Source organism: Epinephelus lanceolatus, chromosome 1 (genome assembly GCF_041903045.1).
Source record: "Epinephelus lanceolatus isolate andai-2023 chromosome 1, ASM4190304v1, whole genome shotgun sequence".
NCBI lineage: Eukaryota > Metazoa > Chordata > Actinopteri > Perciformes > Serranidae > Epinephelus > Epinephelus lanceolatus.
This window is the reverse complement of record NC_135734.1, coordinates 30,667,256-30,683,221: the sequence shown is the minus strand read 5'-3', so window position 1 is coordinate 30,683,221 and position 15,966 is coordinate 30,667,256. Positions and strand designations below refer to the sequence as shown.

Here is a 15,966-nt window from a genome sequence, read left to right as displayed (position 1 = left end):
CCCCACCCCCATCCCCAATATGCATGAATGGCACTTAAAGAAATAAAATATGGTAACTTCACTGTGGAATAATGTGCTGTTTGAGCTTTGTTCCTCGAGACTTCCATCAGCTTTACAAAGCAGAACGTTTAAGTAAAATACAATACCCAACCATAAAGTAACCCATGTTTTTGAGATAACATATGGGAGCTCTTCTATTAAACAGAAAGCAGCTTTTTTTTTTTTTTGCTGTCAGACCTGTGAGATGTTTAGAAGTAGGACAGGTGGTAGCATAGCCAGCCTACCCCTTTCAAAAACATGAAAGCACACTGTCGACATGCCAAATGCTTCATGTCAGGAGTTAAGTTTAAAGGGACAGTTCACCCCAAAGTCTAAAGTACATATTTTTCCTCTTAAGGCTCACTTCTGCTTAATGTTAGATATGTATATGGACATAGACGGGGCCTTCTGTCTATATACTGCGTACATTGTGTCCCTATTTGTGTGCATTTTCTGAAAGTGTCTGTCAAGACTCTCAGTCATCCAGGTCATGGTAATCATAAGTGCTACATCGTAGGCAACTGGACTTGCTTGCGTTTCTTGAAGACATTTCGACTTTCATCCAAGAAGCTTCTTCAGTTCTAAATGACTGGTGCAGAGTCGCAGGCTTTGAACTTTGTGTGGGTGTGAACCCGACAGAAACGCAAGCAAGTCCAGTTGTCTACGATATAGCACTTACGATAACCATGACCTGGATGACTGAGAATCTTCACAGACACCCTACAGAGCCACTAAGGTCACATGTGAGTCGTTAGGGTTAGACGGGACCAGGTGTGAATGGGTATGAAGTCGTCTGGGGAGGGATCCTGAGACTGCATTGTAGGTGGGTGAAAGGTGGTGTCGTTGGCCACCTCCTCTGAGTATTTTGAGTAACCAGATCATGATTTCTGGAAAGAGACATTGCTGTTGAGTTTTTAATTTTAATTTTTTAAAATGTATTTATTTATTTTAAGCTTTGAGCACCACAAGCTGATGCCATCTAGTTCCATTATATTAGAAAGAAGGCAGACATCTCTATGGTCGATATCTCCAACACTCAGCAATTCACAGCAAAACAATCTAGAGTGATAATCAGCACTACAGGTAAGAGGAAAATAAGTACATTTGATTTGGGGGTAAACTGTCCCTTTAATATTAATGAGAAGCAAAAATGAATGCTGTAAACCTAAACTATTTTAGAATCTTGGAAAAGGAGTTCAGTGGTTGCAAATCAGAGAGTATAAACACTTATTTAAGCAACTGCAGTATGCATCTTCATGTAGTGTGTAGAAACATACATACATATATTGTGTAACATTATTTATCCTCTTTCTTACAGAGCTTTATAGACAACCTTTTCAGTAAAGTATTTAAACAGTTTGACCTTTGATCCAGGATAAGGAGCAGCTGGTGTCGTCATGTAGAAGACGTCCATGTGATCGTATCTCACAGTAGGTTTCTCTTTTTACCCACGCAGCCCTCAAAGCACCCTCCCAGTGTTTCCATATGGTGTGTCACTTCAACGTCTCAACAACGTGTGTCCTCGCTGACACTTTACACGTGTGCCTCAACCCCTTAAAGATATTCCTCCATAGTGGGGGCAGCGATCTGACTGCAGTGTTGGAGGTACTGGAAGTTGATTGACTCTAATGAAGGGACTCTGACAAGACGGACATCATGTTCAAAGCTTCTTCTCTGCTACTGCTGACCCTGGTCCTATGTGTTCAGCTATGCTCATCGGCACCGATACGTAAGCCAAACATTTCCTCTGCACTCTTTGACATAAGCACAATTATTTTAAATTAATTGGCTCTAAATCAATGACATAAAAAATGATTGCACAGCTGCCTCTCTGGGAAATAATATAAGCCTCATAAAATACTATAGGCTGTTAATATATATTTAGATTTCTACATATTGTATATGCAAAATTATGTTAATAATAATTCTTACTGATGTATTTTCTTGGTTGTAATTATTACAACCAATTCAGCAGATTGCCGGAGTTACAATTCTTTAATATTTGTTGATTTATGATCACATTAATGTCAAAATTCCCCTGAATGCACCCATTTAATTCAGAAATACATCACATAAGTGTGTAAATATGTTGTTTAATAGGGTAAACCTGTGTTTGATGTTTTATGATTGGTAGGCTTGGAGTTGACAGAATCTAAGACAGGGAAAGGTAAATATCGCTTGAGGTATTTTCCAGCTATGAGTAATAAAATATATGCGTCAGTTTGGAAAATGAGCTCAGTCACCCCCGTAAATCAAGAATAAAACTTCTGCACCTGACAGCGCCGATGTGATTAACTACCAAACTCAAAATACTTTCATTGCCAGTTCAATGACACACCTGCTCCTGTTAGCATGCTCCCCTGTGAGACACGTGGACTAAACTTGGATCTGTTTGTATCAGGTCCCTGGAGATCCTCCTAACTGTTACATAATCAGCCATCGTTCAGAGCTATAGTGTCCTGTAGGGCTGACTTTTGGGACAAAAGCTGCACTTATGCTTAACCTCAGGTCCTTACAATTAGTGTTAAAGTCCAAACTATTATTTACTGAATGCTGCTGTCAAATTGAACTGAACTGTATTGTCATATTTGGGGCCTGTATGTATTTATTTATGTGTTTTAGTAAATCATAAGTAAACTTAAAAGGTACAGCTGGTGATTTTTATGAAAATAACTTTGTGTCATGTTTGCTGTAACTGTGAATGTATTCTGAGTCTGAGTCATGACGGCATGGTCAGCAACCAGTCAGAGCTCAGGAGTCTCTAACAGTCAATCATGTCAATCACTCCGTGAACTTAAGTCAAACCATTAAACTAGGCAGCACTGACCAAATATGAATCAAGATTCTGTTATTGCATTGCCTATTTCTCACCTCAGATGTTTTTTTAGCTGTAAAATGAGCAAGCTGGTCTGGCCCGTGGGCGGTGTTTGGTGCTTTACTTGTCTGTGTCCAACATGGACACCGGAGCAAACTTTTCCATTTTACAGCTAAACAGTACACTAAAAGATGTTCCTGTAAACATCTGAGGTGAGAAATAGACTGCAGTTCATGAGCAGTGATTCACGATTGACAGCTACATTAGAGACTCCTTGGAATTGCTACAAGGCAATAGAGTAGGCATAGAAATATGAGATATATATGAGATATCTGACTATTTTCATGCTGTATGAATATAGTGACAATTTGAATCAGATTTTTTTTCTAAAAGTTAACAAATTAAGCTTTAATAAATACATTTATTTCACATTACTGACAAATTCTATGAACATTTATACAACATAAAAATGAAAGTGTAAACAAATCTATAGATTAACTTTATCAACTAAAATACATTTTAGAAAATCCCCAGTTTTAATGTTCTGATATTTAATAAAATATATTCTAGGTATATAAGGGTTCCTTTGTTGTCTAACTTGGAGAACAACCCCAGTGGTTAAGCTGTTGAGGCACTGGAGAACCAGTTCAAGTTGTAATTGAGTCTCTAACTTCTATTGCAGCTGCCAAAGTTGGTAAGTCCTCTGGACCAGGACCAGGACCAGGGGAACTTGCACCAGTAGCTAAAGGCCAGAGTAACTTGACTAAGGTGAAAAAAACAGTTCAGAAGAAAGTCATTCCAGCTGTTGCACCTAAAGCAGCTCCACCTCCTGTGGAACCACCTGCTGCAGAAGACATTCCAGTTATTGCAAAAGAACCAGAACCAATTGTAATCGAAGATCAGGTCTCTGATGCCCCTCAGGAGCCTTTGGCTGCAGTGGAGGAGAAAACTGTCCCTGAAGAAGTCGCCCTAACAGACGTCTCTCCAGATGAAGCCACAGAAGAAGTTGCCCCAGCTGCTGCTGTAAAGAGTGAAGAGCAATATGTGGAGGATCCAGCTCCAGAAGCACCGATCCCAGTCATTCCTTTAGAAACATCAGAAGATGAAGCTCCAGAGGCAGAAGATGAAGCTACAGAGGCAGAAGGTGTAGCTCCAGAGGCAGAAGTTGAAGCTCCAGATGAAAATGTAGAAGAAGAAACTGCTGTTGCTGCAGAGGGTGCTGCAGAAAACACATCCCCAGAACAGCAGGATCTGGAGGATCCAGCTCCAGCAGTACCAATCCCCTTTATCCCTGTAGAGGCCCCAGAAGATGAAGCATCAGAGAAGGATGCTGTAGAAGAAGGTGCTCCAGAAGAACCTTTACTTATAGAAGTCGAACCTGCTCTGCCAGAAGAAGAGGAATCTGTTGTCCTCGTCGTTGCAGAAGTTGAACTTGAGACAGAAGAGGCAGGTGAAGGTGAACCTGCTGCAGAGGAAACAGCCCCAGAAGAACCTGCTGTCATTGTTCCCGTGGAACCTGCTGAAGAGGAGCCAGATCAAGAGGAACCAGAGGAAACAGTCCTTATAGTTTCTTTAGAAACAGAAGAGGAGGAAGCAGTTGTTCCAGTGGTCCTGGAAGAAAATTCTGAAGTGGATCCTGCAACAAATGAAGAACCCATTCCCAGTACGTTGGATGAAGAGGAATCTGTTGCCCTCCTTCCTGTACAGCTTGAGACTGAAGAGGAAGGTCAATTGGAAACTGCTGCAGAGGAAACAGCACCAGAGGAGTCAGCCCCAGAGGAACCTGCTGTCGTCGTCCCTGCGGTACCTGCTGAAGAGGAGCCGGATCAAGAGGATGAAGAAGAAACAGTCTCCATTATTTCTTCAGAAACAAAAGACGAGGAAGCTGCAGAGGAACATGCACAAGAAGAAGAAGCAGCTCCTCCTGAAGTTCTGGAAGAAAATGCAGAAGTGGATCCTGTTACGAATGAAGAACCCATTCCCAGTACGTTAGAAGAAGAGGAATATGATGCCCTCCTTCCTGTAGAGCTTGAGACCGAAGAGGAAGGTGAGGTGGAACCTGCTGCAGAGGAAACAGCACCAGAGGAGTCCGCGCCAGAGGAACCTGCTGTCATCGTTCCTTTGGAGCCTGTTGAAGAGGAGCCAGAGCTGGAAGAAGTTACAGAAGAATCAGTCGAGGTAGTTTCCCCAGAAGAGCCAGACGAAGAAGCTCCAGAGGAGGATGCAGAAGAAGAAGCTGCAGAGGTTCCTGTCCCAATAGTCCCAGAAGAAGATGTAGAAGAGGACCCTGCTACAAATGAAGAGCCTCTACCTGATGTACCAGAAGAAGATGAATCTGTTGTCCTTGACACAGAAGAAGAAGCTCAGGAGGAAGAGGCTGCAGAGGAAATCGCCCCAGAAGACCCTGCTGTCGTTGTTGTGAAACCCACCAGCGAAGAACCAGCTCCAGAAGACCCAAGCCTTATCACCCCCCTGGAAGATCCAGAAGAAGATGCTCCAGAGAACAACACAGAGGAAGAAGTTGTCCAATCAGATCCTGTCCCAACGGAAACAGCCCTGGATGAGGACACAGCAGGTGACAGCGATACAGAAATACTTGTCACACCTGTCACTGAGATCCTATCTGAGAATGACACCATAGATGCAGCACTGGATCCGGTTGAGGAAGTCCCAGTAGCTGCAACAGATGCTCCCGCTGCAACAGAGATCTTAACTGAAGCCCCAGTTGAACCTGACACAGCTCCTCCTGCCCCAGCTGTCTCCGAGGAAGAAGTCTTTGCGGCTCCTCTGGAAGGTGGTGATGGCACCAGCATAGAGACGCACAGTGATGATTCTGAAGCTACAGCTATATTAGTCGAAGATGAACCTGCAGGTAAGAATTTAACACTCCACTATGATGGGCCTCTTTGTCGAAGATTCCAGGATGTAACTATTACCAATTACGGTGACATTAAAGAATATAAGTGTGAGAAAGTCTACAAGAATCCTGTGGGGCACAGCCAGTGTTGTGAGGACATGTTCATGTCTGCTTAAGAGCTCAAAGTGAGAAAAGTTAAATATTACTGCATGTAGCAATTACAAGTGTTGATTTCACTAATGACAGTTTTGGTCTCCCAGGTCTGTTGAACAGAGGGGCAGTGCTCGGTGCAGCATTCTTCACACTGATGTGTTTTATCGTATTCGGGATTGCCTGGACAACCATAGCTAAGAAATTGCGCTGAATGAAAGTGAGTTCTTTTGATGATTAAGTGGCTCAGAATTCACTTCTCATAGCATGGTTTACAACACTGTCTATAAATTTGCACTGACAGTTATTTCTCCTGTTTTAGGACATTGGAGTAAATATCGAACAGACAAATGAAATAGCTGTTTGATCATACGTGCAGAAACTGAAGCACTGTGCTGAACAAGTTTCAAGGCATTGGATCTTTGCTGAAGAAAGCCTCCAGTTCTCCAAGTTTTGGACAGCAAGAAAATCACGATAATACCGGAAACCAGTGATGGAGGAGGTAATAGATAGTCTACTTCAGTAACAGGAGTAATACCCCAATATAAAAAAAATAGTATATAAGTCCTATTCATGATTTACTTAAGAAGAAATATGGAGCTATCATCAGCAAAAGATATGCCTAAAGGTAACAGTATTCTGCAGCAGAATGCCGCCTGATGCACTGATGTGTAAGCAGCATTTCCTGTTGGCTGAACTGGAGCTAATATGACCTATTTTATATACTTTGGGTAGATTAAAGTTTTGTTAACATTTAGTGTGTCTCACCAGAATGCATTATGTGTATCCTTGCATGTGTATATGCTAGTAGCCATCTTATTCACTGGCAAATTTTCTTGTTACCATCAAGTACTGTGGAATGTGTATCGTATTGCCCGTGTCCTCTTGCACCAACACCATACAGACAAAGCAAGGACCCGCTTGTACAAAACATTGTTCTATAGTGCTACTAGTGGTCAAACGCTCCATAAGATACCTTTAAGCTCAATCTTAAAACACACTTTTCTCCTACCACTTAGCCCTTACCCCCTCACGTTCGTGAGTTCACGTCTAGGGTGTCCCAATTCCTGTTGGACTAGAGGGGCAGGGTGAAGTGTTTGGGCTACATGGCCCACGGAAAAGAGGATTTTCAGAGGCATGCTTCAAGCCGAGTGTTATAAGACATCATGAGCAAGATAGCTGTGTGAGCAGCAAAAGAAACCCACAAATGTATTTTTTGTCAATAAAGGTTTAAAAATGTATAACTGTTTTATCTTAGTTTAATGTAATTTTAGTGTAATATGGCCCTTTTCTAAATAACAAGCAAAATGAAAAAATATCGCTGCCAGTGTGCTGACGTTTCAGTAGCTGACTAGTTAGCTAGTTAACGTTACATTGTCATTGCTGATTTGTGCATGACAGTCCTTTTGACATATTTCCATGTGGCATTCCCCCCTTTGAAGAAATATGAAGCCTGACATTTAACTAAGTTGCTGCACTTGTTATTGCTCCTTAATATCAGTGCAGACTGGAAGGGCAAGAGCACCACTGGTGGCCTGGTAATGACACAATGTTCTTTTTTATCTGATGAATTCTTTGATTGATCTATAGAGTGAAACTTGCTGTGAGTGAATCACGAATGTCAATGCTTTTCTATCTCCAGACTGATGGTAAATGTCATTGTGATAATACTATTATTGTCACCGTCACGTCTGTTTACGTAAACGCCACCAATGACTAATGATGACTTATCAGGGTCTTGAAGGGTTTTCCCATTTCATGAGGGAAGATTTCACCCACTGCCCCTTTTATCTCTGTTCCACGGGGCAACGGGACACATGAAAACGAGGGCTGGGGTAAAAATAAGTTATGGGATTTATGAAAGTGCATCATGTTGTACAGGCTTATCATAGGTTTGGTATCAAAAATCCTACAGTCCAGTTGTCAAATAAATGTAGTGGAGTAAAACGTTCATCATCAGGGTGGTCATGCTCTGTAATATGAAGTGTACATGTTTATGAATGTTCTGATTTATCTGAGTGATTGTGTTTTGATTTTTAAATGTATAAATACTGAAAACTTTAATGCACTTGTAACTTTACTTGTCAAGCTTTTTTGGTTGTGGATCATTAAAGACAAGGTCAGAGCGGGTATCCTGATTGTTTTCCTTCTTGTGGTCGCTCAATCAGATACCATCCAGCCTTCAATCACAAAATGTTCTTCATGTACTATATGTACATTTCCACTGGCCTCATGACTCATACGTACAGGACAGTCCAAGGCATGCATGAAAAAGCACACGCCTCCTAAATGCTGTCTAAGAGCCAAGTAGACCTATCACTTTTCCTGCTTGTTATGTGGCATGAGACGGAGAGCTCTCCTATCAGTCTCATTTTGGCATGCTGCTGTACCAGCTATATGTTACTGCACACAGTAAATAATTTTAGGATGGTGAGGGGGACATGGTGTACCAAGTGAGAACTTCAGACTGTGCTCTGTATTAAAACTGCACCCAAGTGTGATTGTTTTCTGCTTTTTTGAAATTGTTTTACAGAGCTTGTATGTAATAATAACGGCCTTAACAAAACCTGGGAGTAAAGACACAAACAAAATCATTTTTAGCACTTTTACACATTTACAGCAGTTACTACGGCTTTTACATGTAGAAGTCTCAGTAATTCAGCTGTTAGTTAAGTGTTTATTTATTCAGGATGTGTCAGTGAGAACAAATGACAGTATAACATCACATCAAGACAAATCAGTCACACAAGGCCGTCATCACAGACACTGATTAAATAATGACAAAGTGTCATTGATACCTATAATAGATGTCATGTGTCACCAGCAAACATGACACACGTTTTGGTCTTGTCCTTGTCTATAAGGTGACTGAGCAGCAGTGCTGGGGGGTAACTAGTTGCATGCAACTAATTACAGTAATAAAATTATAAAACAAATGTAAGTGTAATCAGTTACACCTACTGAGAAAAAAAAAATGTAATTAAATTACAGTTACTAATTAAAATGTTGGTAATTACAAAAGGGTTACATTTGACTATATTCTTTTTGGTAAATATTCTATATGTAGATTATAATATTCATTATGTTGCTTTGCATCTTTTGGCCATCAGCTGTTTCAATTAAGTAGTTACATTAATTATTACATTTTTAATAGGGTAACTTGTAACCTATAACCAATTACATTTTAAAAGTAACCCTCCCAACACTGCTTCTTTCTTCAAACACCTTGCTGCCTATTAAACATGGTGTTGACACTGTGTGCAGAAATGGCCATTTCAGGAATATTATGAGCTCATCAAACATTTAGGAGGACAACAAAGGACAATATTACCTTTGTATCCTCATTAATATGTAGAAGAATATTGCTGGAGTGAAAGTCACCATTTCCAGATGAGAAACTCATCTGGAAATTTAAGTCTGTTTGGGGCCCTATGATCAATTACATAGTTACAAAAATGTAAAATTAATAAATAAATAAATAAATAAATGGTTCCTAAATTTACTATATTTCATTGTACCAGTAAATGAAAAAAATGTAGTTAGCAATAAATTAATTAATTAATATATATATATATATATATATATATATATATATATATATATCTGCAGGATAAGTAGATTAGAAGTAAAGAAGTAAATTTTATATGTAATACCCAGTATATATAAGATGCGTATTAAATGTCGGCTATTTTGTGTATAAGCAATAATAACCCCTTTTTTTTAAAGGCTGACAGCTTTTTAGATTTTTGTCTACATACATTATTGATGAATAATGTATGAATATGCCAGATTACCCCTTTGGTTCTTCAGCATTCAAATAATTTATTCATTAAAGTTTTTGATATTAAAGTTTGATGTACTTGTGATACATATGGTCTCCTTTTTAGATCATCAAGTCCATAAGCTGATAAATACATAAAATCAAGTGTATCCACATTGAATCAGTCAGTGATTGTTGTCCTGAATCTAAAGATTTCTGTTGCTAATGTTGATGTATATTAAAAAAATATTAGACAAATAGAGCAAAGTGTTAGTTCAGGCAGAGCAGGAGTCAAGCTTAGCTCACACATCCCATCTATGTCAGCTGATCTCAAACAGCCCAATCAGCTGATTGATCAGCTGACTCCCTTCTATGCATCCAATTATTAAATCTCACTCAGGGCGCCCTATTTAAGCCGCCACAGCCTGCATATACCTTTGCTGCTTCCTCTGCAACCCGCCTCCATCCCAGTTCCTCTTTTCATGCTGCTGACTAGTCAGTGTCATTTCTGTTGTCACCGATACCTGCTCTGTTCTGGACCTGAGGGGGTCTTTGCTGATGCTCTCCTTGTTTTAGGCCAATCATGTATGCACATGGAAGGGCAGAGAGGTACAGAACAGAACAGCGCTGTACCCCCAAAAATATCTCGCTGCAAAGGAAAATAAAGGTTTTCTTTGACTAAAGTGGTCATGACTGAAATCAGGTATCTACCATCCAAAGTTAGTGTTTTTAGTACAAAACTCAATTTGTTACTATCCTTCAGCTGCAGCTGAGCAAGGACACACTGCCTGATGAAACACAAAGAGGACTACACTTTCAATGTCAGCGACTGAGGACAAAATCTACAGCCCTCATTTGTGTAAAACAAATTTGATGCTTTGGCAGTCTGAGTTTAGACAAATCAACTGGATATCTTGCAAAGTTATTATTTTTTGGAACAAACTTCCTCTTTGTGTTTCACTGGACAGTGTTTCCTTGCTGGTCTGCAGTAGAGGGACAGTAACAAAAAGAGGGAGTGTTGTTCTAAAGTCTCCAAAAGCAGATCAGGAGCCAGAGCCTTCAGCTATCAGGCTCCTCTCCTGTGGAATCTTCTTCCTGTTACGGTCCGGGAGGCAGACACCGTCTCCACATTTAAGACTAGACTTAAGACTTTCCTCTTTGATAAAGCTTATAGTTAGGGCTGGCTCAGGCTTGCCCTGTACCAGCCCCTAGTTAGGCTGACTTAGGCCCAGTCTGCCGGAGGACCCCCTATAATACACCGGGCTCCCTCTCTCTCCCTCTCTCTCTCTCTCTCTCTCTCTCTCTCTCTCTCTCTCTCTCTCTCTCTCACTCTCATCCTATTACTGCATCTTGCTAACTCAGCCATTCTGGATGTCACTAACTCGGCTTCTTCTCCGGAGCCTTTGTGCTCCACTGTCTCTCAGATTAACTCATACCGCAGCGGTGCCTGGACAGCGTGACGTGTGTGGTTGTGCTGCTGCCGTGGTCCTGCCAGATGCCTCCTGCTGCTGCTGCCATCATTAGTCATTAGTCATACTTCTACTGTTATTATACACATATGACTATTGTCACACAAGTATACTGTCAGATATTAATACATACTTTCAACATATTGTACCACAGTAGCCAGAACTATAACTATAATATTATTACTTTCATTAATGTTGTTGTAAGCTACTGTCATTACCTGCATCTCTCTCTCTCTCTCTCTCTCTCTCTCTCTCTCTCTCTCTCTCTCTCTCTCTCTGTCTCATTGTGTCATATGGATTACTGTTAATTTATTATGCTGATCTGTTCTGTACGACATCTATTGCACGTCTGTCCGTCCTGGAAGAGGGATCCCTCCTCAGTTGCTCTTCCTGAGGTTTCTACCGTTTTTTTTTCCCCGTTAAAGGGGTTTTTTTTGGGGGGAGTTTTTCCTTATCCGCAGTAGGGTCTTAAGGACAGAGGGATGTCGTATGCTGTAAAGCCCTGTGAGGCAAATTGTGATTTGTGATATTGGGCTTTATAAATAAAATTGAATTGAATTGAATTGAATTACAAAGGCTGTAACTTTGGAAGATATCCACTTGATTTGTGTACCTCAGACTGCTGAGGCATCGTATTAGCTTCAGATGAACGTTGGAATATATTTCTGCACAAAAACAAGGGCTCCCATCACTTACATTGGAAAAGCATTAAAGGGAAACTTCACCAACAAAGTAACCACTTGTATATCAGTTAGTCATGTTTCACGTTTTACTTTGATATCATGAAGAAAACTATATCAAAACATCAGTTTACAAACTCTCAAACAACTCACGCAGTATAATCCACATCTCATTTGTTCAGTCAAATGCTCAATACTTCCCAAACACATGTATTTTTGCTTAAAAAGAACTCAGTATTGGAGTCTGGCTTTGAAGAGCGTATAGATAAGTTTCACTTTCAGTTCAGTTTTAAATAGTAAGGTTTTAGCTGGAGTTGTGTTAGAATTTGTAAACTGATGTTCTGATATAGTTTTGCTATTGTTAAACCTGGTTTCCCAGTCGATCAATATGTTCATTGTTTTCCATGGAGGAATGCGAGAAAAACAGTTCATGAATTCAGGGTGACGCTGCATGACTAATGGATTTACAAATGGTCATTTTGTGGGTGGAGTGTTCCTTTAAAATGAGATCTTCTAATTGCCAGTATGAACTGAAGGAATGATTAGACCATATGGGCACCTCCCTATTGTTTGTCTGTGAAACTAACCTTTAAGGCAATGACGCTGAACTTATAGTTTGAGGGCCAAATCTGGCCCGTGATTGGGTGCAGGGTGACCAGCGGAATGTTTTGTAATTGAGAATAAAAATAAATTGATTCACAGTGGGATGTTTTTTCTATGTTTAATGTAATTTAAACACCATGAAAATAGAACTTGTTTATCTAATAAACAATGAAGTGCCAGGTAAAGATCCCTGCTGTACCCCTGACAGGTGCCTGAAAGAGTGGATTTGAGGATCATTGGTATGAAAGATTTGTTTGTCCTTTTGAAGTATCCATGAGGAAGTTTGTTTGTGTTCAGCTTGAGTTCAACCTGCTGATTGTACAGTAAAAGGACAGCGGTGAGTGGGAGGAGGACTGGCACCATCTTGGGATCTATAATTTCCTGCTCTTTTGTCCTTTGCCAATCACACGCCTGCTCTTGGCAAAGATGAGTGAGGACAGCAAACTTTGAAAGGTTGAAAACAGTCAACTTTAAAAATATATAAATATACTAATGTCTGTTTATTAATACACACCTAGCCTCTTGTCATTTTGTTAAAGTGGCCCTCGGGCAAAGCAAGTTGAGCGTCCCTGCTTTAAGGGAGCCCAGCATGATTTGTCCAAGAACACTCATAGGTGACGGACATCCTCATGTGGAGGGTGAGGAGTTATGGCTGTCATAAAAAGCAGGAGGACCTGTGACATCTGTCCACCTGATGGACATGGTAAGGTCATCAGGGTGGAGCAGGGGTGAAGGAGTTTAGTATTGCTTGAGCAGTGGGAGTGAAAGCTTGTGAACAGTGGGTCATGAATCACCACACCTGGTTGAGAAACACTTTAAGCTCAGAGGTTACAGACACTAAAGGAGCTGAGCTGATAAGGTGCATGACAGGTCCACAGGGTGAATGTGTCACAACATTACTGGGATGTTTCATGGTGAACCAAAAAGAAAACTCATATTGTATTGTAATAATATTGTTATCTTATATCTTATATCCAATCAATATAAGGACTCTAAGTATCTTACTGAATGCCAGACTTGTAGAGTAAGAACTATGTTTCCTTGTGTGGCATGAGGTCACACTTTATATTTTGGTAATTATTTACTGGAGGAATAGTGTTACATTTGTTCCTGCAAGATTTATGTAAGAAAGCACAACTAGAATACTGCAGGTTGACTTTGTTGCATGATTGCTCCTGTTCACTGTGCAGACAAGGTTTGAAGTTTTGCCACAGAGAGACGAACAATCAGACATGGAGATCACACATCCGCTCACGTTTGTTACAACTCATCTAACAGTTTCTCGTCAGTTGTAGTGCTGCTCTGACGGGTGAAAATTATTTGCATTTAAGTCCTGTTCTTACTAGTTCACAAACCTTCAGGTGCAGACTTCAGTCTGAAGAGGACACAACCTGTTTGTGGTAGCACAGCAGCCTCTAGTGGCCGCAGACATTACCTGTAGATAACGATACCATCAGATCACGATAACCTGGCATGCCCTTTGAGAACCAGTGTGACCACAGAATGTGGGAAATGAAGTTACAACATATCCAAACAGGAACTGAGTGCCACTGAGGCTCATTTAGGTTTCAACAGCTGCAGACTGCAGACACGGAGGCCACGTACACACATGCATTTTAGTTGTGTTTAGTGGTAAGTTGGTTAGTGAGATAGTTAGTTTAGTTTATTTGATACAGACATAACAGTAGTTTTTTAATGTTTATAGTGAAATGCTAATCTGCAACACCTGTCCAAATGAGGCTTTTTAAAGGTTAAGATAGAAAAAAGAAAAGAAAATACATTCACAACTCCAAACACAGAAGTATATCTTCATGTACATACACAAAATTCAAAATGCAGTGGTGTCTATGGTGGTATCAGGTGTAAGAAGTGTGTTGTCTGAGCTGTTGTTATTGTCCGTGTACCAAGAGCAATTAGAATATTTTTTTTATCTACGCCTAATGAGGCTATGCCGGAGAATATAACAAAATATACAGTGAAAAGATTTTTGAATTTGTCTCCATCAAAGATTTTTCTGCTGTTACTGTCTTTAAAATGGCAGCGACTGCATCCCTTTAATATCTCTAGTTCTATGAGGCCGTCATGGACAAGCTACAGGATTGTTTCACAACATTACTGGACCATCATATGGATTTTGCATCAATGGGATTAATGGAAGGATCATGTTGACGAGCTATTTGAATGCAGATGTTTTAATGTGGTTGTTTTATTTTATTTTTCAGCATTTATTTACACCCCTTTAACATTGATGTTTTGTTTATATAGCTGTTTTATTTTATTCTTTATACTTATTATATTCAAACACCCACTGTAACATTGGTGTTTATATGTTTTCATTTTTCTGTTTGTCTGCTGTATGTTTTATCCTGTTGTAAAGTGCTTTGGGACCATGTCTCATCTTGTTTTTACCACTTTAAATAAAATTTGATCAATTGATGTGAAGACTTTTGCTCCAAAAGAACAAACACAATCAGTTGCCAGTTTACTAAGTACATGTAGCTAGAACTAATGCATGATACTGACACATTTTGTGTATCGCATGTAAATCAGTAGGGATAGGCTCAATACCAGAAACACCTCTCACTAAACTGCAGTACAGCTCAGCAGCACTACAAACTACATCATCGACCAAAATGACCGCACAGTTAAATCAACACCTCTCTCAAACAGTAATAAAAGATTAAATGAGGGATTTATTGCACAACTTTTGTAGTAGACTTAATTAGTTTTAGCGGGGTGTACCTAATAAACTGACAACTAAGTGAATGTAGTATTTTTTAAAAACTAACCCTTTAACTTTGCTCTCATTGCTACTCAAGTAAAAGAAATTGCATGCTGTGTGTTTACCCGCTACTGAATCTATGAGTCAAAGAAAATTGTTCCTACATTAAACGGCTCACAACAAAGTCAGCAGATTATCTTGAATAACTGGGTCATGATCTCTCAAAAGACACATTCCTGTTGAGTTTGTCAGATGTGTTTCTGGCACTTTGAAGCACCATAAGCTGAGTGACTTCTAGTTCCATTATGTTTAAGAAAGGGCAGACATCTCTACAGCCGATATCTCCAACACTCTGCAACTCACAACCAAAACAATCTAGACTCATAAACAGCACTACAGGTAAGAGGGAAAATATGATTTTGGGGGGTGAACTGTCCCTTAAAAGCATTGGCTTGCAAAATGGTTATTTTGAACCATGGGATTGTGCCAGAAAATTTTGAGCATCTGGTGAATTTTCATGCACCAATTTGTGCCTTTTCTGCATCAATTTGTCATAAAAGTCTTCTGCTACTTCCATGTCTTTACTGAGGGAGACAAATGCAAATGTTCTAAATATCCTCCTGACACCCTGTGTCCTCATGAGGACATCACATTTTGGGTTAACTTGACGTCATACTTCATTCTACTTTACTTAGACCTGTTGTCCTCAGTCATGGACACTTTGTATGCCATCTAGCGGTAATAAGACCATGATACACTATTCCTCTTAAAACAAGATGGCAGCCATCTCTGCTAAGTCAGTCTGCAGCTGATCCTGACACAAAAGTGGACAAGGTCCAAAACCTGATCACGTTATTTATGCAAATTAGGT

The 15,966-nt window shown here is 40.0% G+C and overlaps 1 protein-coding gene across 1 annotated transcript; it reads left to right on the top strand.

The window, feature by feature from the left end:
- Positions 1–1,257: 1,257 nt before the first annotated feature.
- On the top strand, positions 1,258–7,991 carry LOC117256482 (uncharacterized). The gene is made up of 4 exons (XM_033625915.2): positions 1,258–1,768; positions 3,537–5,726; positions 5,972–6,081; positions 6,184–7,991. Exons 1-3 carry the CDS (start codon positions 1,696–1,698, stop codon positions 6,073–6,075), a joined length of 2,367 nt encoding a protein of 788 aa, XP_033481806.2. The 5' UTR covers positions 1,258–1,695; the 3' UTR covers positions 6,076–6,081; positions 6,184–7,991.
- The last annotated feature ends 7,975 nt before the right edge of the window (positions 7,992–15,966 follow it).

Bases quoted from the DNA above. Each gene is read 5' to 3' on its own strand.
- LOC117256482 (XM_033625915.2), top strand. From the start codon at position 1,696: ATGTTCAAAGCTTCTTCTCTGCTACTGCTGACCCTGGTCCTATGTGTT. The intron at 1,769-3,536 runs GTAAGCCAAACA...CTTCTATTGCAG, and splicing joins ATGCTCATCGGCACCGATAC to CTGCCAAAGTTGGTAAGTCC. The intron at 5,727-5,971 runs GTAAGAATTTAA...TTGGTCTCCCAG, and splicing joins AGTCGAAGATGAACCTGCAG to GTCTGTTGAACAGAGGGGCA.